The sequence below is a fragment of the Trichechus manatus genome, unplaced genomic scaffold (genome assembly GCF_000243295.1).
Source record: "Trichechus manatus latirostris isolate Lorelei unplaced genomic scaffold, TriManLat1.0 scaffold00026, whole genome shotgun sequence".
NCBI lineage: Eukaryota > Metazoa > Chordata > Mammalia > Sirenia > Trichechidae > Trichechus > Trichechus manatus.
This window is the reverse complement of record NW_004443962.1, coordinates 18,017,507-18,041,041: the sequence shown is the minus strand read 5'-3', so window position 1 is coordinate 18,041,041 and position 23,535 is coordinate 18,017,507. Positions and strand designations below refer to the sequence as shown.

Genomic DNA, 23,535 nt, shown 5'->3' with positions numbered 1-23,535 from the left:
CACGCCACTCTGCCAGTAAGCTTCTGCCAGAAGGTGCTCACTCTAGCTCTATGGGTCAGCAAACCTATCTCCACCAAGTGCCTGGAGGCACCCTACTTCACCAGCAAGGCTCCTGCCCTAAGGCACTCAGCTTTCTTGCTCCATGGGCCAGGAAGCCGGGTGCACTGTCTCCTGCCAGTTTCCTGCCTCTGCTGCCGCTGTTTCTCTGCTGCCACTTCTCGCTGTCTTTGGTGTTACAGCTCCCTTGCTCTCTTTCTCTCTCTCTCTCTGTCTTCTGGTTCCAAGAGCTTCTCAGTGTGATAATCCTGAGTCCAAAGGACACTCTGTACTCCTCGTTCTTCTTTCCTGGTGGTGGTGAGATCTTTCCTTCTCAACTCTGGGATGACTCATTTTAAGCCTAGTGGGATGGCAAAACTGACTAATCCCCTCATTAGGGTTTCATACACCTTATTTGCATGGTTCCACCCCCACAAGGTACCCTGAACCTTATTCACAGTATCACCCTTGGTGGGCCACAAGCACCTCATTTGCATAGTCCCACCTAGTCAATCGGTGGGAATTACAAAGACTATGGCTAGAAGAACCATATTAAGTAATTCACTGACAGACAGATGGTTGCTGTGCATGAGGTGAATTGGCCAGGAATTGAACCATGGTCTTCTGGATGGAAGGTGAGAATCCTACTTTTGAACCATCAATGTTCCTTAAGTATGCACAACTCTTAAAAGTCTCTCATGGAGATATCAAAGAGAAAATATTTATCAAATAATATACCCCATCCCCAGTCTCCAGAAAACAGCAATTTTTGCTTCATTTGTATTGTCTTGTTCCAGGCAATTATTTATTGAGTTCTTAAGTACCAGGCACTTTACAAATACCATTTTATTTCATCCTCAAGAAAATTCTGCACAATAGGTATTAGTATTACAATTTGATGGATACAGAAACTGAATTCTAATGAAATCGAGTAATTTAGCCCAGGTGATACATTTAAGAAGTTGTCAAGTCAGGATTCAAACTCAAATTGTTTGACCCTAAAGCCATGCCAGAGAGCATATAATCAATGTGTATTGATGAATGGCGGTAAAGAGAACAGATGCCAACAATGGAGGATGTGGTAAAACAGGGAGAAATGTATGACAATAACAAGATAAGCAAACTCAGAATCCAAGTTACGATTTACAGATTTGTCTAGGGTCTTGTTTGCTAGTCTTAAACTGTCCAACAGCTTGGTGATAGAAATCCAGTTAAAATGGAATTTTAATCATCCTCAAACTATATGCCCCCTTTATCTGACACCCCCACACCTGACAAATGCATTCATTTGTTTTTTCCACGCATGGAAGATATGGCAACATGTCTTCTAGAATCAGAGAGGAAACACACTTGCTCACTTTTTGGAGATTTCTCAAGTAGTGTTCCAAGTGGATAATCATTTACCTGATGATTGATATAGAACAGTAAGGTAATGCAAATTATTGTTGATAAATAGCACTGTCCTCACAAAATCCCCCCACCCAGTCTTCTCAAATAATTAGGCTTACCGTAAACAGCGGGAGGCTGGTAATGCCTATTCTCGGCAAAGCGTGATCACTCTTGGCCTACTTCCTTTGCTTTTCCCTCTTCCTGTACCTAGAAGCTATTGCTGTCAAGTAGATTCTGACTCATAGTAACCCTATAGCACAGAGTAGAACTGCCCCATAGAGTTTCCAAGGAGTGGCTGGTGGATTCAAACTGCCAACTTTTTGGTTAGCAGCAGTGGCTCTTAACCACTGCGCCTAGTGTTTATAATCACCTGACATATATTTACTTATGATTAATTGAAAAAAACACCCTGCTTCCCCTTCCAAACATCCCTGCCCTAATCCCGCCTACTTAGAGATTCTGGAGCCACCGCTGTCACAAGATCAGAAATGTAGACCAATTTTAACTTTAAAAAGTACTTCAAGAATCTTAGTGCTAATATTAGGCCTACTACTTATTCAACGACACTTTGAGTGTTTAGTGTTGAATTCTTAACTTGCGTGCTTTGTTTAGTTCCCCCAAATTACATAGGAGATAGGAAGCCCAGATTTAAGATCCTTTCTACCAATTGTTGGGCATTCCACCAAACTGTGGTTCAGTCTCCTGATTTCATAAAGGGGGTAGCACAATTGCTCAGCTTACTTCATTGTGATTCCTTGAGAAATAATGTTATGTAGCTGAAAGTACTTAATAACCTGAAATATACAAATCCAAGCTACTGTCACTTTAATTGGCAAATGGATTCTCGTTCTTTTTCATCTCCCATCAACTAGGTTTTATAATGACATGTGCTCTGATGACACATATATGTTCCCTCACTGATAGTGGGTACAGTGTCACTCAGGATTTACTAAATATCCAACAAGGTACATTGAGAAATGTTTTGAGTAAAGCACTGGATAGAGTTGGAAATCCCAAATCATAAGGTCCCTCTCTCCTCATGACCGAATGCTCTCAAGTTTCCCACAAAATGTCCGGCAGCTGCATCCACAACTTCTATTAGATGTGAGTATTACCATGTATCTCTCCTAACTTGCACAGGCAATTGTTTTACTGGATGTATAAGGGATATAAGGAGCCCTGGTGGCACAATGGTTAAAGTGCTCATCTGCTAACCAAAAGGTTGGTGGTTTGAATCCACCAGTGGCTCTGTGGGAGAAAAGACCTGGTGATCTGCTCCCATAAAGATTACAGCCTAGGAAACCCCATGGGGCAGTTTACTCTGTCCTATAGGATTAGTATCAAAGGCACATGACAACAAAAGGAATATAGCTGGACCAGTGGAAGATATTTAAAATAGTAACAAAATCAGGGTTTTGTTTTGTTTTTGGTGGGGTGGGTGGAGTACAAGTGAAGGGCATATGTTTTGAAAATGAATAGATTTCTAGTTTAAATGAATTTCCATTACCAAGCTGCTGGACAATGTGGAGGTTGTGGGGGATGGGTAAACTTAGGGGATTGAGAGGGAGTCCTTTGGTGTGTAATGTGGTAGAGGAGTGGGGCTGTGCTGTATCCTTGACAATGTAAACACATTCCCCTAGCCCTGAGGATAGGAAAGAGAACTGAATGGAGTACCATGGCACATTTTAGACAGTTTTTTTGCCATCTCATCGAGGGTAGATAACTCAGTGATACTGTGGAGTTAAGACTGGAACTCTTCTTTCCCTGGATGGGAATACCAGCAATCCTGAGGATGGATAAGGTCTCATGGCCAAACCTTCAACATAGCAAATACACTGATAAGGATGATGATACACATGATAATGATGATGACAATGATCATGATGAGAAAAATAATAGCAGCTACCCTCTTTTGAGCATTTACAGTGTGTCAGGGAATTATGCTAAGTACTTTGCATATATTCACTCACATAATCCTCACAATAACCCAATGAGATAATTTTGTTATCCTCTATTTTCCAGATAAGGAAACTTCCCAAGTTCAAGAGCCAGTAATTAAGTGTCAGAACCAGGATTCAGACCTACCCGTGTCTCAATCCACAGCCCATGCTCTAAATCCCCAGGGAATACTGTCTCCCTCACTCTATTTTAGAAAGCACTGGACTAGCATAGGCTTGAGAGTGGATTCTGACATTTAGAAGCTGGGTAACACTGGACTGCTTTCTGTTTCTTCGCAGTGATGACCCTCACATGGTTATGATGAGGATTGAACTGAAATACTAAATGTATATGCCATACTCTCACGATAAGTGTAAGTGGATAGAGGAATATGAGTGCTAGAGAGTGGCTTGATGAAGGACTCAAGCATTAGTGGCCCAGAGGGTTCTCCAGAGCCAAGGAAGGACACTCAGCCAGTCAGCTGAGTGAATGCTATCCATTTACATGCTCACTCAGCAAGCACAGTGAGGCATGTAATCCCTTATCAACTACAAATCGTTAGTTTTGGAGCATCTTCTACATGCAAGCACTATTTTAGCCACTGAGGATTCAAGGATTGTACAAACCAACAAGACCCTGCACTTAGAGAGTTTATAGTCCATTGGAAGATTAAATTAATAATAAACTAAATAAATATATATCAGGTGATTGTAAGCAGTAAGAATACCAAGCAAGGTAAGTAGACCAAGAGTGACCGTGCCTTAGGGAGGGTATACGTTAGAGGAGGAGAGGAAGGTCTCTCACTCATTGTATTCAGTGAACAAAATTTATCAAGTACCTACTGATCAGAATGTAACTTATGAAAGATGTTTAGTCAAGAAAAAAGTAATCGACAATCACAATTCAGAATAGTAGGAAGAATGTATTAATTTACATAAATTAATATTTATCTCATCATGTCTTGTATTCTTAAGTGTTCAACTAGAGACATTTTGCAGTGTCTTATCTGGAAGAAAGTTGCTTCTTTTCCTCCTAGTCTGCTAGGACCATCTTCTCCAGCAGACCTCGGGGTGCGGTTTGCTCTTGAGGCCTCTCAGCTGGGAAAGATTCACCCCTGGTGGAGGTACTGGAGTTGTCTGCTGGCAGGCTGGCTGTCTGTCTTTCCCCAGATCTACTGGCTGCCTGCTGCTCTTCCTCTCACTCCAGGGTCGGCAGAAGAAGCCTCACCGTCCCTCTCATGGGACTGTGATTCAGCCTTTTCAGCAGCCCGATGGGGAGTCCTCCCTTTTTGTTCCCAGCTCAATGGCTGCTACCAGCATAGATACTCTCCAAGAGCGAAGTTTAGTGTCTCCTTCACCTTGCCCACCCTTCTCTTCTTTGAGTGTACTACTCCTAGAGGTAGTAAACTGACGAGGCTCATCAAAGGGCCCGCTTCTGCTGCTCAAAGGTGGGGCCCTTTTCTCCTGGAGCTGACTCTCAGCTGGTGTTTGCCTGGATATCAGTGACTTTAACCCTCATTTCAGTTAGGTGACTTATACCTATGTCTGCCATAACCAAAGATTTTCTGAAAGAGTTTAGTCAAATTATTCTGTCCAGCACGTGCCCTGATAGATGGATCAGCATAGATATGGGCCTCATCTCAACCCTGGGCTCTTCTCAGCCCCATTTGAGCAAGGAGGGCTCCCTTCTTTGAATAATCAAGGGAGTAGTTGTCCTCCAAGGAGCCCTGGTGGTGCAATGGTTAAGTGCTAATCTACTAACCTAAAGGTCGGCAATTCCATCCCACCAGAAGCTCTATGGGAGAAAAGATCTGGCGATCTGTTCCTGTAAAGATCATAGTCTAGGAAACCCTATAGGGCAGTTCTACTCTGTCATATAGAGCCACTATGAGTCTGAATCCACTGGACAGCACAGAACAACAACAAGAAGTCATCCTCCATCCACTCCCTTCAAGCCCTGGGGCTCATTATACAGATCAAATATAAATAAGGGTGAAAGGGAATTATCCAACAATCCCTTTTATTATGATGAAGAAGAGATATATATTAGAAAAATAATTTAATTGATAACTCTAGCCGATCCATAGATAAGATGTCAGTTCTCCTTACCTTTGATATGTTGTTATTTCTAAGTGCTTATTGTTTTTTATTATCAATGACATTTCTATAGTTTTGTGACTTCTCTCCTATCTCGTCACTCCTTCTCATCCATTTCTACAAGTGGTTTTTGTGTTTGCCCTCACAAGATGAAGTTAGCTGTTTAGTTTAGGTATTGGGGAAACATGTACATGTCTTAGTCAGATTTCGAAGTCCATCACCAGGAAGTGGAGGATTTTAACAAAAGTTGACAAAATGGAATCTCAGACTTTTTTTTTCCTGTTTTCATCTTTCTGAAATGGCAATAACTGAGACCTTCAAATTTTGGATTTATTTAACAAATATTAATGAACACCTTCTATGTGTCAGGCAGCATTCTAGAAACTGGGGTTCAGCAGTAAACAAAATAGACAAGTCTCTAGTAACCTGACTTTTGCCTGTTAGAAGGCTTCGATTGTAAAATGGCTTTGTCTTTCCTCTATCTGACTTTGTGGGACAAATAGGGATAAAATAAACAAAATAAAATAGAAGATAACTCTTTTGGATAAAAACTTAGTTCTTCTCTAATAGTGCTTTATGCTGGATGGAACATGCTACCTCATATTCTTTTAGAAGCAGGTAAGCTATACATGTTAAATAAATAATAAATGTATCTTGATCACCAGTGGTGACCTGAAAAGTGAACATTACTATGCCAGCTTCCAGTATGGGAAAGTTGGCTATCTTATGTAGTCTTTCAAGCAATGAGTATTTCTTGTCCACTTGCTTTGCCGAAATATGCTGCTCCATTCATTTGAAGAGAAGAAGGCTCCCTCACTACCACCCTGCCAGGTTTTCCAAAATCTCTCTTTGTACCTCAATTTCCCCTGGAGAATTGTTCAGTCATCATACTGTCGGCACTCCCAACTGCCTAGTAACTAAGAGAGGACTTTGATCTGAACTGAAAATAAGAGTTTTAAAAAGTTAGGACAATTGTTGGCAAAGGCACTACAGTTTCATCTACTCTATCTGCATCCTGCTCCCCCACCCTACTCAAGCCTTTGTTAGATCCTCAAACCAGACTGTGTTGTAAGAACCCTATATATCCCAGCTGTGCTTGGTTGACTTTTAAATGACACCTCCTTCCCTACATCTGCACAGAAACCAGCAGAGGCGCTTCATCTGTAGAACTGGAGCAAGCTGGCCCACTCTTCTTCTATTCTTTCATAAGGGTCATTTCACTGAATTTCTGATCTCTGACTAGGTTCAAAGAAAGTACGGAAGCTCCCTGTGAAATGCTTTCACATTTGGATGTTTTCCGTAATGCATACTGCCATAGTATGAATTATGCTTAAAAATTGTTGTTAGTTGCCGTCTAGTGGGCTCCAATTAATGGCAACCTTATGCATAATAGACTGAAATGCTGCCCAGTCCTGTACCATCTTCATAATCATTGGTCTGTTTGAGTTCATTGTTGTGGCTATTTGTGTCAGTCCATCTTATTGAGGCTTTTTCTCTTTTCGTCTTACCCTCTACTTTACCAAACATGATGTCCTATTCTAGCAATTGATCTTTCTTTTTCTTTTTTTCATTTATTTTATTTTTATTATTGTACTTTAAATGAAGGTTTACAGAACAAACTAGCTTCTCATTAAACAATTAGTATACGTATTGTTTTGTGACATTGGTTACCAACCCCATGACATGTCAACACTCTCTCTTCTCAACCTTGGGTTCCCTGTTACCAACTTTCCTGGCCCCTCCTGCCTTCTAGTCCTTGCCCCTGGACTGGTGTGCCCCTTTAGTCTCGTTTTGTTTTATGGGCCTGTCTAATCTTTGGCTGAAGGGTGAATCTCAGGAGTGACTTCATTGCTGAGCTAAAAGGGTGTCTGGGGGCCATACTCTCGGGGTTTCTCCAGTCTCTGTCAGGTCAGTAAGTCTGGTCTTCTTTTGTGAGTTAGAATTTTGTTCTACATTTTTTCCACCTCTGTCCAGGACCCTCTATTGTGATCCCTGTCAGAGCAGTCAGTGGTGGTAGCCAGCCACTGTCTTGCTGTGCTGGACTCAGTCTGGTGGAGGCTGCGGTAGCTGTGGCCCGTTAGTCCTTTGGACTAATCTTTCCCTTGTGTCTTTGGTTTTCTTCATTCTCCCTTGCTCCAGATAGGGTGAGACCAGTGAATTATGTTAGATGGCCACTCACAAGCTTTTAAGACTCCAGATGCTGCTTACCAAAGTAAAATGTAGAACATTTTCTTTATAAAATATGTTATGCCAACTGAGCTAGATATTCCCTGAGACCATGGTTCCCACAGCCCTCAGCCCAGTAATTCAGTCCCTCAGGGTGTTTGGATGTGTCTATGGAGCTTCCATGACCTTCCCTTGTACAAGTTGTGCTGGCTTCCCCAGTATTGTGTACTGTTTTACCCTTCACCAAAGTTACCACTTATCTGTAGTATATTTAGTGTTTTTTCCTCCCCACCACACCACTCCCCTTCCCTCATAACTATCATAGATTGTTTCCTTCTGTGTCTAAATCTTTTCGTAAGTTTTTATAGTAGTGGTCTCATACAATATTTGTCCTTTTGTGATTGACTTATTTCACTCAGCATAATGCTCTCCAGATTCACCCACGTTGTGAGATGCTTCGCAGATTCATTGTTCTTTATGGTTGCATAGTACTCCATTGTGTATATGTACCATAGTTTGTTAATCCATTCATCTGTTGATAGGCATCTAGGTTGTTTCCATCTTTTTGCTATTGTGAACAATGCTGCAACGAACATGAGTGTGCATATGTCTACTCGTGTGACGGCTCTTATTTCTCAAGGATATTTTCCTAGGAGTAAGATTACTGGATCATATGGTATTTCTATTTCTAGGTTTCTAAGGAAGAGCCATATTGTTTTCTAAAATGGTTGTACCATTTTGTGTTCCCACCAGCAGTGCATAAGAGTTCCAATCTCACTGAAGCCTTTCCAACATCTGTTATTTTCTGTTTTTTTGATTCATGCCAGTAATGCCAGGCTGAATGGTATCTCATTATGATTTTGATTTGCATTTCTGTAATGGCTAGTGATCGTGAGCATTTCCTCATGTGTCTGTTAGCCCCTACAGTTGGTCTTTCTTGATGACACGTCCAAATGAGCTGTAGTCTCACCATCCTCACTTCTAGGGAACATTCTCGTTGTATTTCTTCCCAGATCGATTTGTTCATTTTTCTGGCAGTCTGCAGTATATTCAATAATCTTTGACAAAATAAGTAGATATTTGCCAGATTTCACATATATCCATCAACACTTCATTCTAGTTCTTTTATGGATTGCACAAGATTCTGATAGACATGAAAACTACATGTGTTAAAGAAAATGTTGCTTAGGATATCTCCAGTCCCTCAACTCTGTGTCTCAAAAATATATCTTGCTCCATCAAATTGGCAATATTTTGGTTTAATTAAAGGTGTTCTTAGAAGGGGAAACTGGTTTAAATCAATGATTTTTAAAAGCATTTAAATTCCAATGTTTTTTATGAGAAGTCTTGAAGTATTATAATAGTGTTATTCATAGCTAGCAGAAGTAGATACTGGGCCAAGTTTTCCTTTGTCTGGAAGGTTGAGGTATTCCTATGATAAATGGAAAAAGTTAAACACATTGAGGTATCCCAGGGAATGAATTGTCCTATTTTTAGTTCTGAAAGTTTGGCATTTATAGATTTTTGCCAAAAGCTCTTTTGTAACATAATGAATGCAAATGTTTGGACATTTTAGAATGATTCCTAAATTGTCCACCATCCCCACCTCAAGGGAAAAGAAACTATCAACCACAGCAATAAGTCTGGATATTAGACTGTTGGTCTTACCTTAAAGGATAAGTGTAAGATCAGCGCCTACTATATCCTGAGAAATTATTGATCGTTAAAGTACTATGAGATTATTTAAAAAAAAAAAAAAAGTTTATTTAAAGAAGATGCCTGTTTGGATAGAGTATCTGTTCCATTAACTGTGTGTCCATGATACCTAGCATACCAGTTACCAGTTGCCATCAAGTCAGTTCTGACTAATGGACACCTCATGCATGTCAGAACAGAACTGTGCTCCAGAGAGTTTTCAATGGCTAATTTTTTTGGAAGTAGGTCGTCAGGCCTTTCTTCTGAGATGCTTTTGGGTGGATTCGAACCTCTAACTTTTTTGTTAACAGCTGAGTGTGTTAACCATTTCCACCACTCTGGGTCTCCAATGCCTAGCACAGGCACTCAGTATTTGTTAAATAAATAAATAGATAAGAATGTTGACATGATGCTTTATGATTTATCTGTTACGAGAAAGACCAAGGTATTCCACCATGGTTTCAGTGGACATCTAGGTGAATTGGCATAACAAAGTTTTTTAAGAAAATGCTCTGTAACCCATTTTGGTGAGTGGCGTCTGGGGTCTTAAAAGCTAGTGAGCAGCCATCTAAGATGCATCAATTGGTCCCAACCCATCTGGAGTAAAGGACAATGAAGAACACCAAAGACACAAGGAAAATATTAGCCCAAGAGACAGAAAGGGCCACATAAACCAGAGACTTCATCAGCCTGAGACAAGAAGAACTGGAGGGTGCCTGGCTACCGCCAATGACCACCCTGCCAGGAAATACAACAGACAGTCCCTGATGGAGCAGGAGAAAAGTAGGGTGCAGAAGTCAAATTCTAGTAAAAAGACCAAACTTAACGGTTTGATTGAGACTGGAGGGACCCTAGAAGACATGGCCCCCGGACTCTGTGTTAGCCCAAAACAAAAACCATTCTTGAGGCCAGCTCTTCAGAGAAAGATTAGACTGGACTATGGGACATAAAATTATACTCGTGAAGAGTGCTTCTTAGCTCAAGTAGATACATGAGAATAAATGGGCAGCTCCTGTTGAGAGACAAGATGAGAAGACAGACAGGGTCAGGAGCCGACTGAATGGACATGGGAAATCCAGGGTGGACAGGAGGAGTATGCTGTCACAGTATAGGGAGAGCAACTAGGGTCAGATAACAATAATGTATAAATTTTTGTATGAGAGACTAACTTGAATTGTAAACTTTCACTTAAAGCACAACAATTAAAAAAAAAAAAAAAGAAAGTCCAAGGTATTCCAGATTATTGGTGCAACAATAACATGTTGGCCTTGTGTGTTTGGGGGGAAAGGGAGGAGAACTTAAGTTCAAATTCAAGCTGTGCCACTGACTCGCTAACTCATCCAATTGCTCTATGAGTTTAGGCAACTCACTTAACTTTTCAGAGCCGTGCCTCCGCCTTTTAGAAACTGAAAGGATTGTGCAGAATCTACTGAATGACCTCTGGTGTCTTTGGGCTCAAACGTCCTCTGTGACTTTGGCGAGCTCTTCCATTTCAGGTCTAAGTGACCTGATGCCTTCGGGCTACTCCCTAAAGCCAGTCTTGGCTTATCTTATCTCTTCCCTCCTTATCTCTTCCCTCACACCCATTGCTATAGAGTACATTCTGACTCAAAAGGACCCTATTGGACAGAGTAGAAGATCCCCATAGGGTTTCCAAGGAGTGGCTGGTGGATTCAAACTGGTCACCTTTTGGTTAGCAGCCAAACTCTTAACCACTGAGCCACCAGGACTCCTGATATCTCCTCCCTCAGCACCTACAAAAATGCATTCCCAGTCCAATTACTTGTAGTTCTGTGAAAGGAATTTTACCAGAGAATAAGGTGTAATTTAAACCATATTAATATAATCACCTACAGGTACAAAAGAAAGAGAGACACAGGCAAATAATCCAGCACCGTCTAGTTTAAGACCCAGCTTATACTTTTTTTTTTTTTTTTTTTAAATTTCTCAATGTCTCTGTCCAGTCACTGAAGTCTGGCGCTTTCTTAGGCTGGTTTCCCTTTTCTTTTTTTCTCCCTTTCTCTTTTCTCTCTCCCTGAAAAATTTGTATTAGTTGTCTTTTGCCAACCCATTTTTGAAATCAAGTTTCCCTAAACCTCTACATGATCCAGCAGTTTCTCCAGGATGAGCTGCACACCTCTGGAGTACTTTGAGCAGCTCTTTGGGTGTGTTCTCCACCTATTTGGGTACCTAGCTCTAATGGGATTCTCTTCGCCACTCCCTCCTAACTCTGGTCTTTCATGATTCTCTCCCTTGGTGCCCACACCTCTTTCTCTCTTGCATCCTGTATGCCCCTGGATTGTTCACACGAGGCTTGCCCCACAGTCTTACACCCAAATCTAGTCTGAGCCTCTCTAAATAGTCATTTTAACCTTGAAGCTGTGCACAGAAGCTTGAGTCCTGATCAAAGCAGCAGATACTCTGACAAATTGAGTGAGTGAGTGAGAGAGACGGAGAATGAATTGAGGGGAGCTCTTTCTTTACCCAAGGAAAGTTTCTTTCTTTATATTATGCAGAAAGTGTTGGCTGCTTTCTGATGTTTTATGTTTTCCATCTCCTTTGCTTAGTGTACTTAAAGAAAGAAAAAACAGGGCTCTAAAGTTGGAGCTTTTTTGAGTCACCAGAGGTTCTTATCTGCACATCTGCCCACTCTGAAATCATTGGTGTGTTTATTTTCAGAAGGCGTGCTGGGTAGTAACTAACTAGCTTTTACACCCTTTGTATGAAAGACCCACTTGCTGTCAATGTCCAAGTGCAGCTGTCCTGTCATATAAGATGGTGCCTCATTCAGAAAACCCAGGATCAAGCAAAATGAATTAACAGCATCTTGGCTCCATGCTCCATTCACAACTGTTAATTTAACAGGCTTATGCTTCCATCTCTGAGCAGCGAGCTCCTGGCAGGGACAGCTGCTCTGGTGCCCCAGATTATGCTGTGTGTGTCCCAGTAGGAGACGTCAAGAGCAGCAGGATAGCGGGCAAGGTGGTAGTGCTTCAGAGAACAGAGCTGTGTCGCAACATGGCACTTGGGAGGAGAGAGGGGACAGGCCTCAGTGAAGTGCTCTTCATTTTCTTGTTCCTTCTTTGAATGGCTAGTGCACAGCTAACTGAGGAAGAAGAAACACTTGTCTTGAATTTTACTGAGAAAATTATTATTCCTGCTTTTCCTCTTACATGCTGTTTGCTTACGAAAATACCTTCTTTTATCCACTAGCAAGTGGATGGCCCTAAGCTGCAATGGCCTGTACGCTCGTCTACACAAAGTCATACAGGCCCGCATCATGATTAGCAGGATCTGGGTCACTGGGGCAGAGATGATATGGCAGGAGGAAGACAGATCACTCTGCTGGCCTGCTGTGGCCTACCTCCTAAACTGGAGCAGATTTCCAGGCCAAGGGCGAGACTGGGCCAAGCACCACACTGAATATGTGATGAGCACACTTTATGTGATAAGCACACTTTCTTATTTGTCTTTAAAAGGAAAGTTGTTGAATGTAAACTGCAAGAGGGCCAGGACTCTGTGTTGTTCATTGATGTATTTCCTCAGTGCCTAGAACAGTATTCACATGGTAGGTGCTCAAAACTGAAATGAAAGAGTTAATCAAGAGTGTCGGTAGATACTTGGGGCACCATGGTAAACAATGGAGCCATACAGAATGTCGTGTACTTTGCCATAAATTTTTTCCATGACGGTATCTTCTCTTCCTGTCCTCTGATATAATTTCCATGTGGAAAAGTGCCCTTTGCAGCACGCATAATGCCATAAATGTTGCCATCAAAAGGTAAACATTTTGCATTGTAGTTTCTTGTTTTCAATACTAGGGCAACTATATTGATGATAATATAAAATTAATTTTAGTTTTAAATTGCTTTAGGAGTAAAAAATTGTGATTTAGCAAATATATGCCCCTCTTCCTAAATATGGAAATAGTTTTTATTCTTTTTTTTTTTAACTCAAGAATAATGGCCATTTTTTGTACTCAAATTTTGAAGATCTGGTATGTTCATGATTGATGTTGGACTACGCAAAGGGGAGGTATCATTTTGTGATCAATCTTCTGAGTTGTCACATTCTGGACAAGTCCCTTAAAACCCTGGAACTCAGTTGCAGTTTGGATAAAACTCTGATGGAATTTCTTTGTCTGAACCTTTAACCTGAATCTATTGGTTTCCTGATCAAGCTTGAAATCTTGGGGTTGGGGGGGGGGAGGGGGAATAGACTTTTCCATAATGTTTTTAAATCATAAAGATTTACACAGAGTTCTTGTCAAAAATCCTCAAAAAAAAAAAAAAAAAAAAAAAAAATCCAGTATCTTTTAGAAGTCTTTTATTAAAACCTAGGATAAATATGATTTCAATTGTCAAGGAACATTTTTAAAAAACGCTGGTTAAAGTTTGGTAATGGAGAGACATTGAGCTGGGGAAAGAAAACACATAAAATAAATGACAGCGATTCTGGAAGGCTAAAAATATAATGTGTTCTCCACCCAATTCTCTACCATGGAGAGAGTGGAGGCTTGATTTGAACTTCCAGGGTATCCTTGATTTCCCAGCTCCAAGCACAGCGCCTGGCACACAGCAAACCACTCAGAAATGTTTGTTCAACACTGTGATTTGAAGGAAAAAAGTATCACTCAATCTCTCCTTTTATTTCCCTTTTTTTCTTACAAAGGTTGAAAAAAATGATGAGGACCAAAAGATTGAACAAGATGGCATTAAACCAGAAGATAAGGCTCACAAGGCTGCCACCAAAATTCAGGCTAGCTTCCGTGGACACATAACAAGGAAAAAGCTCAAAGGAGACAAGAAGGGTGACGCCCAAGCTGCCGAGGCTGAAGAGAACGAGAAGAAGGATGAAGCCCCTGTTGCTGACGGGCTGGAGAAGGAGGGAGACGGCTCTGCCACTACTGACGCGGCCTCAACCACTGGCCCGAAGCCTGAGGAGGCCGGCAAAGCGGGCGAAGCTCCTTCGGAGGAGAAGGGAGAGGGCGCCCCTGCTGCGGCCGCCGCAGAGCAGGCAGCCCCTCAGGCGACTGCCCCCTCGGAGGAGAAGGCCGGCTCTGCTGAGACAGAAAGTGCCACTAAAGCTTCCACTGATAACTTGCTGTCCTCCAAGGCCGAAGACGCCCCAGCCAAGGAGGAGCCTAAACAAGCCGACGTGCCTGCTGCTGTCACTGCTGCTGCTGCCACCACTCCTGCTGCAGAGGACGCCGCTGCCACGGGAACAGCTCAGCCTCCGACGGAGACTGCCGATAGCAGCCAAGCGGAAGAGAAGATCGGTGAGCGGGCGCCAAGGGTCAGATGAAGTGGGTGGCTGGGCCAGGGGTCTGTTCAGAAGGCTGGGCCGTGTGGGCTATGAAGTGAGAGGGAAAAAGTCTAGAAAGTGTTTTCAGGAAGTCAGAGGAAAACCATTTGCCACTGGGTCGATGCCAACTCGTAGTGACCCCATGTGTGTCAGAGTAGAACTGTGCTCCATAGGGTTTTCAATGGCTGATGTTTTGGAAACAGATCACCAAGCCAAGGCACCTCTGGGTGGACACAAACCTCCAACCTTTCAGTTAGCTGAACACGTTAACCATGTGTACCACCCAGGGATGCCAAAGCAGAGGAAGCTGTGTTTAATTCTCCAAGGTGGCAAGACTAAGAGCTTAAGTTACATCCCCAAAGATCTCCGAACCTAAGAAGGAACTCCAGGCAGCTCTGTGTAGCAGCTAGTACCAGAGAGATGTGGCAATTATCTTGTTAATTAATTGATGTATACAGTCAAAGCAGGTAATCCCTTTTTTTTTTTTTTTTTAATGGTGTGCTGGACAGACTTAATTTCATGAGTAATTACTGAGTCTACCTGTATTTTATGGGCGGGATTTAGTTAATGTGATTATTTGGCTACAGGGAGTGCCTAGAATAAACATAGACAACTCTCTATTGATCCAGATTATCTAGTTTGTGAATTGCCGGCAGCTAAAACATCATCTCAGACCACCTTTCTCTATTTTACAATATGTTTCTAGGCATTCCCCCCACCATCAGTTGGTGTCTATTGTGTGTATGTGTGTGAACGCTCAGGGAATGTTAATTGTAACGTTAATCAGGGTCAAACATAATTAGGAAAATAAGTCTGTTCATGCTGCCAAAAACGAAAGGAGAACCCCAAATAAAGAACATGTTGTGAAGTGAAACATAAATTATTGTTTCATTGTTGAAGACACTACTTTGTACCATACACATGAATAAATGAGGGTTGACTGTAATGACAAAAAATACTGGATTCTCTTCCATTTGGAGCTTGAAAAGTCGGAATGTTTTCACTCTTATTGCCCAAAGAACCTATCCAGAGTTGGAATAGAACTTCCACCAGAGCAAGATAAATGTAACAGATCTTTACCTCTGGAGACTAGACCTGTGTCTCAGCCCACCCCATCCACAGTGGTGAAAGAGTATCCAAGGTCTTTCTCTAGTCTAACATGACCCATAAATACCTTCCAACCCCAAAGACCCTTAACGATAAAGTTTTTTCTAGTGCCAATTTGAAGGGCTGAGTTTTTTCCTTTAGAACACTGTAGGTTTAACCCATGATGTGCCCAAGAGTCCAAATTTGGACTGGACCACAGTGTGCCCCTGAGAGAGGACCTACTTCATGAGAGTGATCTGGGAAATGTTTTGCAATGTGGACAATCAGCCTGAGAAAGTTAGATGATGGATAAAAGTTAGATGGTAGATGATTATTTTAGACTTGTTGTTAGGTGCCGTTGTGTCAGTTCTGACTCATAGCAACCTTAAGTATAACAGAATGAAACACTGCCTGGTCCTGCGCCATCCTCACAACTGTTGCTATTTTTGAGCCTGTTGTTGCAGCTGCTGTGTCAGTCCATCTCATTGAGGGTCTTCCTCTTTTTCACTGACCATCTATTTTACCAAGCATGAAGTCCTTCTCTAGGGACTGGTCCCTCCTGATAATATATCCATAGTACATGAGAATTGTGGTGTTGGTGAAGAATATTTAATATACCATGAACTGCCAAAAGAACGAACAAATCTGTCTTAGAAGAAGTACAACCAGAATGCTCCTTAGAGGCAAGGATGGCAAGACTACGTCTCACATACTTTGGACATGTTATCAGGGGAGACCAGTCCCTGGAGAAGGATATCATGCCTGGTAAAGTAGAGGGTCAGGATAAAAGAGGAAGACCTTCAATGAGATGGATTGACACCGTGGCTGCAACTACGGGCTCAAGCATAACAATGATTGTGAGGATGGCGCAGGATTGGGCAGTGTTTTGCTGACTGTGGATCCAGGTGGAACGAAATCCTGGACAACTTCAACATTTTCTCCGTTTAACATGATGTTACTTATTGGTCTATTACTTATTTGATCTATTTCTTTGATCATACTCCTAAATTCTTTAAGAAGCCAGATTATATTATTCTTATTGGCATACTCTGTTGTTGTTGTTAGTTGCCTTCGAGTTGATTCCAATGCATGGTGACTCCATGAGTGCAGAGTAGAACTACTCCATAGGGTTTTCATGGCTGTGACTTTTTGGAAGCAGATTGCTAGGTCTTACTTTTAAAGCACCTCTGAGTGAGTTTGAATCGCCGACCTTTCAGTTAGTAGTCCAGCACTTAATCATTTGCTGCATTACCCACGGACTCCTTGACATAGTAGAGCTCAGATGAGTCACATACGTCTTTCTATCAGTGACTCATTAATTAAATCTTTATTCTAACTACATACCTGCCCCAGGGGCCAGACTATGAGGTTAAGAACACGGGAATTTTCTCCTAGAAAAGGTAAGGCATGTGATAAAGAATGAGATGTTAATTTTAATTTACTCAGCAAAACAAATATTGTTTACTACTTTCTTTAGGTCTAAGGTTAGAACTTCAGAAATGATGGCGCAACATCATTTTGCATATGGTCTGACTACCTATTGGGCTGTTTTCATAAATCTTTAAAACTAATCATGCTTTTAAATACAGAAAATATTTGACATTGCTGGATCATTAAAGTTGGATTTCTGAAGTTGTGTGTATAGCCAGAAAAATATGATGTGATTTTAGGTATATGTTCATGCTTTGGATTAATAGAAGGACTGCCTGAATTAGTGAAAAATCTTAAATACCGTATTTTAAAAGGTAATTCAGTTTTATTATTTTTGAAGTTATTACAATTCTAAACAAATTAAGAAATTATTTTATGTAGTGAGTGCTCCATGAATGTTAAGTGTTGAATGAGTAAAGATTGATTAGATTAAATTTATAGGTAATACTTTGTTCATTCATATATTCCTCCTGGAATCTTGCTTACCCTATTCATTTATTTGATTAAAAATGTGTCCTGTGTGAAAGCAAATGGAGATTATGCACTGCCCTAAATTTTACAATCTTCGATTGAACGATGTTTTAATTAATCAGGTTTTATTATGTGCATTGGAAGACAATTGAAAGTGCAGGTAAAGTTCAACTTGAAGATAATCACAAAGGGCAATTTATTTTACATTGTTTCTTAGCTTTGGGTAGGTTTCGTCCTCTTGATTAGAATCTTGAAATGCTGCCTGTAGTTTCTTCCTGGACTGAGTTATCTATTAGACTTGCCTGCTCTCTTTGACAGGCACAAATTACCCAGACCTGGTGAGTCTCATGGAGTCACAGAAACTCAAGGTGACAAGGAGATCTATCACAGCACATCAGACCCAAATTCCCAGGGGCCTGTACCAGATTTCCCTCTATCTCCCATTGGATTTCATTCTAATCCATGTTAAAATGGCGGCATTTCCAACTGAGTGTACTGTTTGGAAATGGGTGACTACCATAGGTTACTTTAGGATTCTGTGGCTGCCTGAAGTGGTGCAGAGAGACAATCTGAGAGGGTGGTGGGGTGAGTAGAAAAACAAGTAAAAAAAGAGAATCCAAGAAAATAATTTCTGTCAAGAGGAAGGTCAGAATTTTTAGATCACATCTGTTTACTGCTTTAATAGATATGGAAATGGAAATATTCTGTAAATTATAAATTTATTACTTATTTTACTTTGTTTGCTATTCATGGATTTGTTACAGGTGGGTATCATTTGCATTAGAGCCTTTGGCATTGTTTGGTTATTTTTATTTCCTTTTTAAAAAATCTTCCATCTCTTCCTTTTCCAGCTTCACCACTCTGCCCCTTCCCCATCTCCTATAACCTAAAGATCACAGTGCATTTCCAGTGCTGATTCCTTTATATAGGGAGAAGTGTTTAAGACATCTACAGGGCACTGCCCACCTTTAGCCATTAAGAGACAACTCTCAAGCTCCTTTAGCAATTAGTTCTTGGGGTCTCCTGCGGAGCAGTGTTGCTGTGTTCACTTGTCTCCCAGGGAAGGAACACTCTGCTGTGTCTCCTCCTCTCCATGATATGCCACTGACTTCCCACCATAAAAAAAAACAAACCAAACCCATTACCGTCGGGTTGATTCCTACTCATAGCGACCTATAGGACAGAATAGACTGCCCCGTAGGGTTTCCAAGGAGCGGCTGGTAGATTCAAACTGCCAGCCTTTTGGTTAGCCACCAAGTCACCAGGGCTCGAGGGCTCTAAAATTTCTGCTGTGACCTTATTTGGTGATATAGTACTACCAAAGTAACACGTCCCATGACACATCAGTGACGTTGACCGGGTGGCAGCCTCAAGTGACTGACTGATACAAGTAGGAAGAATAACTCTTGAGTCACTCTGGATTTTCTGTATGTTGATCTAGGCTGCATTTTATTTTCATGATCTTATTATCTTTTTCGAGTTGAGATCATCAGTAATGATCTGGGAAAGAGAGGAGTTTTCATTTGCCATCCTATGCTTGAATAGAAGAAATGAACTTACTAAATCCCCTCCTCTCTCCCATCCCTCCACTTTCTCTCCCTTCCTCTTTGTTTTTACCTTCCAGTGGTAATAACTTTCTGCTGTGCTAGGCATTGGGGTCACAGAGATGAATAAGATATGGTCCCTGCCCCTTAAGTAGTTCTCATTTGGGAGTGGAGATGGGATGGAATTCAGGGAGTGGTGTTGAACAAGCACATTAATAATTTCAATTCAATTCAATTCTGCAAATAGGTATGGAGTACTTCTATACGCTAAGGCACTATGGGACAAAATATGAATGAAACAGTGCTTCAGTGACTAAGACGCAGTTTGATCAATGCTATGAAAAAGTTTTATACAATGTGTGTCTCCATGGTCAATTAACGGAGAATAGATAGAAAAGTTATAGTTGCTCTAATGATAATTACATGCAAGGAGATGAAATACCCAGCCTGTATTGTAGATTTGGGGAAATTCTTATGTTCTCCAGAACAATATTTTCCTGAGGCTCAAGGTAACCATCCGTAAGATTTTTAGCTCTCCAAATGACAGATCCACTTCCATCGAGCTGTGTGTCACATGTGAGGTTTCCCCAGGATATTACACTTTTTTTGGCAGGGTGCCTCATAAGCAGTTTGATTTAAAATGTGGTTTCAACCACTTCCCAAATTTATACACAACTCATAAAGAGTGAAAATTTGGATTTTGAAAGTCCATAAATGCAGTCAATAAAACTTGGGCTCACTGTCAGACACTCAGTGGCGTGCTGCTTAAATACTGTTGATTATTAAGCTTTTATGGAGCACTTTTACGTGGCTAGAGTAATCATTTTTATTGGCTTTTCTTGACAACAACCCAGTGGCATTTGATAATATTTTCGTTTCTATTTCTACAGTCTGAGAATAGAGACAAAGTAAATGGGTCCTCTGCCCACAGACACAGTTAGTGATAAAATGGGTCAGATTGATAGATCTCTAAATCTTCACCTTAACTATAGCCCTGCAGTTCTTTGCCTGTCTTTTAAGGTATTATCTTAATTCCTATGTTTTTTTCTTACTTCATCTTAGCAGTAGCCAGGCAATTTCTGATATTGTTTGGAAATAGCAACCAGGATTTCCTAGGACATTCTTGGTCCTACAGGCCCAGTAGGATAATGCAAGGAGAAGAACTTGGACTGGAATAAAGAGACCAAGGTTCTAGTCTCCATGTTTCTACCAACCTGTGAGATTTTAAGAAAGTTATTTCTCCTCTCTGGGCCTCCATTGTCTCATCTGTAAGACGAAGGCCTGGGAGAGTTGGTCTTTAAGGTTTTTTCAAGATCTAAAATTAAAAGGTTCTGCAGTAGGCAGCACTTAAATGAGGATTTATTAAGGGTTAGGCCTTGTGCTAAGTGCTATGTGAGGATCATCCATTTAATCATCATAACCACTCTGTAGTGTAAGTACTGTAATTTCCCCTTCTCCTTTTTACAGGTGAGGAACCTGAGGTTCCGTGAGATTACGACACTTAATCATTGTCAACAGCTAGCAAGTGACTGAGCTAGGCGCCGAACCCTGATAGTCTAAATGCAGAGGTGACATGCTGAAACTTGACAGCTCTCCAAGTATTATTCTGACAGAAATAAGAAGAGAGAGATGTGTAAGGACCCCAACATTGTGTCACAATCTAAGAATATCCCCTTATTTGTTTAACAGGTGTTATGGATTGCATTGTGTCCCCCCAAAATGTGTGTCAACTTGGCTAGGCCATGATTCTCAGTATTGTGTGATTGTCCATTATTTTGTCATCTGATGTGATTTTTCTATGTGTTGTAAATCTTACCTCTATGATGTTAATGAGGCAGAATTATCGGCAGTTATGTTAATGAGGCAGGACTCAATCTACAAGATTAGATTGTGTTTTAAATCAATCTTTTTTGAGATATAAAAGACAGAATCGAGCAGAGAGACGGTGGGGACCTCATACCACCAGGAAAGTAGTGCCAAGAAAAGAGTGTGTCCTTTTGACCTGGGGTCCCTACTTTGAGAAGCTCCTAGTCCTGGGAAAGTTTGATGACCTTGCTCCAGAGCCAAGAGAGAGAGAAAGTTTTCGCCTGGAGCTGACACCCTGAATTTGGACTTCTAGCCTACTAGACTGTTAAAGAATAAACTTCTGTTTGTTGAAGCCATCCACTTGTGGTATTTCTGTTATAGCAGCACTAGATAACTAAAACAATAGGATACCCCAAACTCTTGTCTAGAAATTAGCAGAGATCACATTTACAGATAGGTATTTAGTAACTAACCATAATCCCTGATCATAATTCCCTCACAGTTCCATCACCCCAAGCTTGTTGGGAATATTCAACTAGCTCTGATTCTTTGGTTCTTACTTTTAAAATGACTCAAGTGCTGTTATATTAGACCTAAGAGAGCTATAACAGATCAGTTGAAATTGATTGTTCTTAACAGGAGTACTACTGACTTTATCAAGTATGCCAGGAGGAACTAAGAATTAGAAATTTTCAGATCTCCAGCAAATGAAAGTTACTCTATATCTTGAGATTCCTACTGTAAATTTGGCTTATCAAAATCACATTCTTGTTCAAATCTCTCTCCCCTTTGGCAAGTGCATTTCCAAAGGACCTGGTACGTTTATATTTATAGCTACAATCTTAAAAGGACTTAACTGAAAATAATTGGAGAGCAATTACTGTCTCTTCAATTAAAAAAAAATGTGAGTACACAAAAGATAAGATGAAGAGGTTTGTTTTAGAGTTAAGAAACTTACATTGTTGGGGCTTTTTACCCATTCTTCATAGCTCATATTAAGTAGCTACTGTCACCTTATAAGAAGTTCCTGGGTAGCACAAATGGTTTGCACTTGACTACTAACCAAAATTTTGGTGGTTTGAACCCGCCCAGTGGCACTGCAGAAGAAAGACCTGGCAATCTGCTTCGGTAAAGATTACAGCTAAGAAAACACTATGGAGCTCAGTTCTACTCTGTAACACATGGGGTCACCCTGAGTCATAATTAACTTGATGGCAATGGGTTTATTGCCTTATGAAAGAAGCCAGTACAGAAAGGCATGTAAGTAACCCCCCCAATTTTAAAGTTGTGAAACTGTATTTGGAACTGAAGATATAACAGTATTTCTTAACATATTTTTTCAGATACATATGTATATTCATCAAATATTTTATCTTATTTATCTATACACACACACTTCCAGAAGGATTTAAAAGAAGAGAAGAAGCAGCAAGGGTAGCAAGGGTTGTACAATCAGACCATTTGGCTCAACATGGAGAAAGAGCAGAGCAGAGCCTTCAGTCTAATGGACTAGGAAGCATTTTGTGGTCACCACACTTATCTTGGCCTCACAATCATGTTTCATTAAATACAAAATGAGAAGCTTCCTTTAAGCAGACATGAATGGAAAGAAAGACGGAAGCTTATGGCGTTGACTGAAGCTGTGAGAGGTTTGCCCTTGAAGAGCTTCAGAGATTATTTAGTTTATAGGCTGCATAAAGAGGTGGGGAAGGTTTAAAAGGATGTGTAATTTTTGCCATCCTTCTTCGTCCTGTTTGGATTTTGTGTGTAAGAAAATGATTCAACCGGGTGCTGAACCCCAAACAAATTTATACGATCAAGAAAATTTTAAACACTGTCTTCTTCAAAGGAGCCCTGGCTGTGCAGTGTTTAAGTGCTCATCTGCTAACCAAAAGGTCAGCTGCTCAAACCCACCAGCTGCTTCATGGGAGAAAGATGTGGCAGGCTGCTTCTGTAAAGATATATAGCTTTGGAAACCCTATGGGGCAGTTCTACTCTGTCCTATAGGGTCACCATGAGTCGGAATCCACCCGACGGCTATGGGTGTTTTTGGTGGGCCTTCTTCAAAAAAGCTTAGCTACTTATTGATCTCACAGCAATAAAGCTTAGTCTTCTAAGCAAATAATTTATTTCTGGGCATATTTAAAAGAACTGTCATAAATGGTTTTCATAAGGATGATGAATAGTATTATGTTTTTAATAGATCCATTACCTTATAGGATGCATATGTTGCAGTAACTGTATATTTTCAATATGCGAGACTGTGAAATCAAGAGACCCGGTCTGTTGTTCAGGCTCTGCAATGATTTCAAGCTGGTGTTTCCACACTCTGGACTTTAGTTCCCTCATCTGTAAAGTAAACATTTTGGACTAGGTCTTCTCTGCCTTCCAGCTCCAAATGACAAGTTCACAATGGTAGACCAAGGAAGCATCTCTGAAGTGTGGGGCTTATGGCCTCTTACCCAACCATCCTCCCTTTCCTGTATCCCTTATTTCCTAAACTATTAGGTAGCGGGTTTAGGAGGAGGGCTGATAGTAGAGAACTTTGGACAGAGGGGCAAAAAGTCCAGGCC

General features: G+C 40.9%; 1 protein-coding gene across 1 annotated transcript in view; it reads left to right on the top strand.

The window, feature by feature from the left end:
• GAP43 (growth associated protein 43) overlaps positions 1-23,535 on the top strand; it is a 145,910-nt gene that overhangs the window by 69,494 nt on the left and 52,881 nt on the right. Inside the window, exon 3 of the mRNA XM_004373665.1 lies at positions 13,992-14,598. Within this exon, the coding sequence (XP_004373722.1) occupies positions 13,992-14,598 (607 nt within the window). The remainder of the gene's footprint in view (positions 1-13,991; positions 14,599-23,535) is intronic.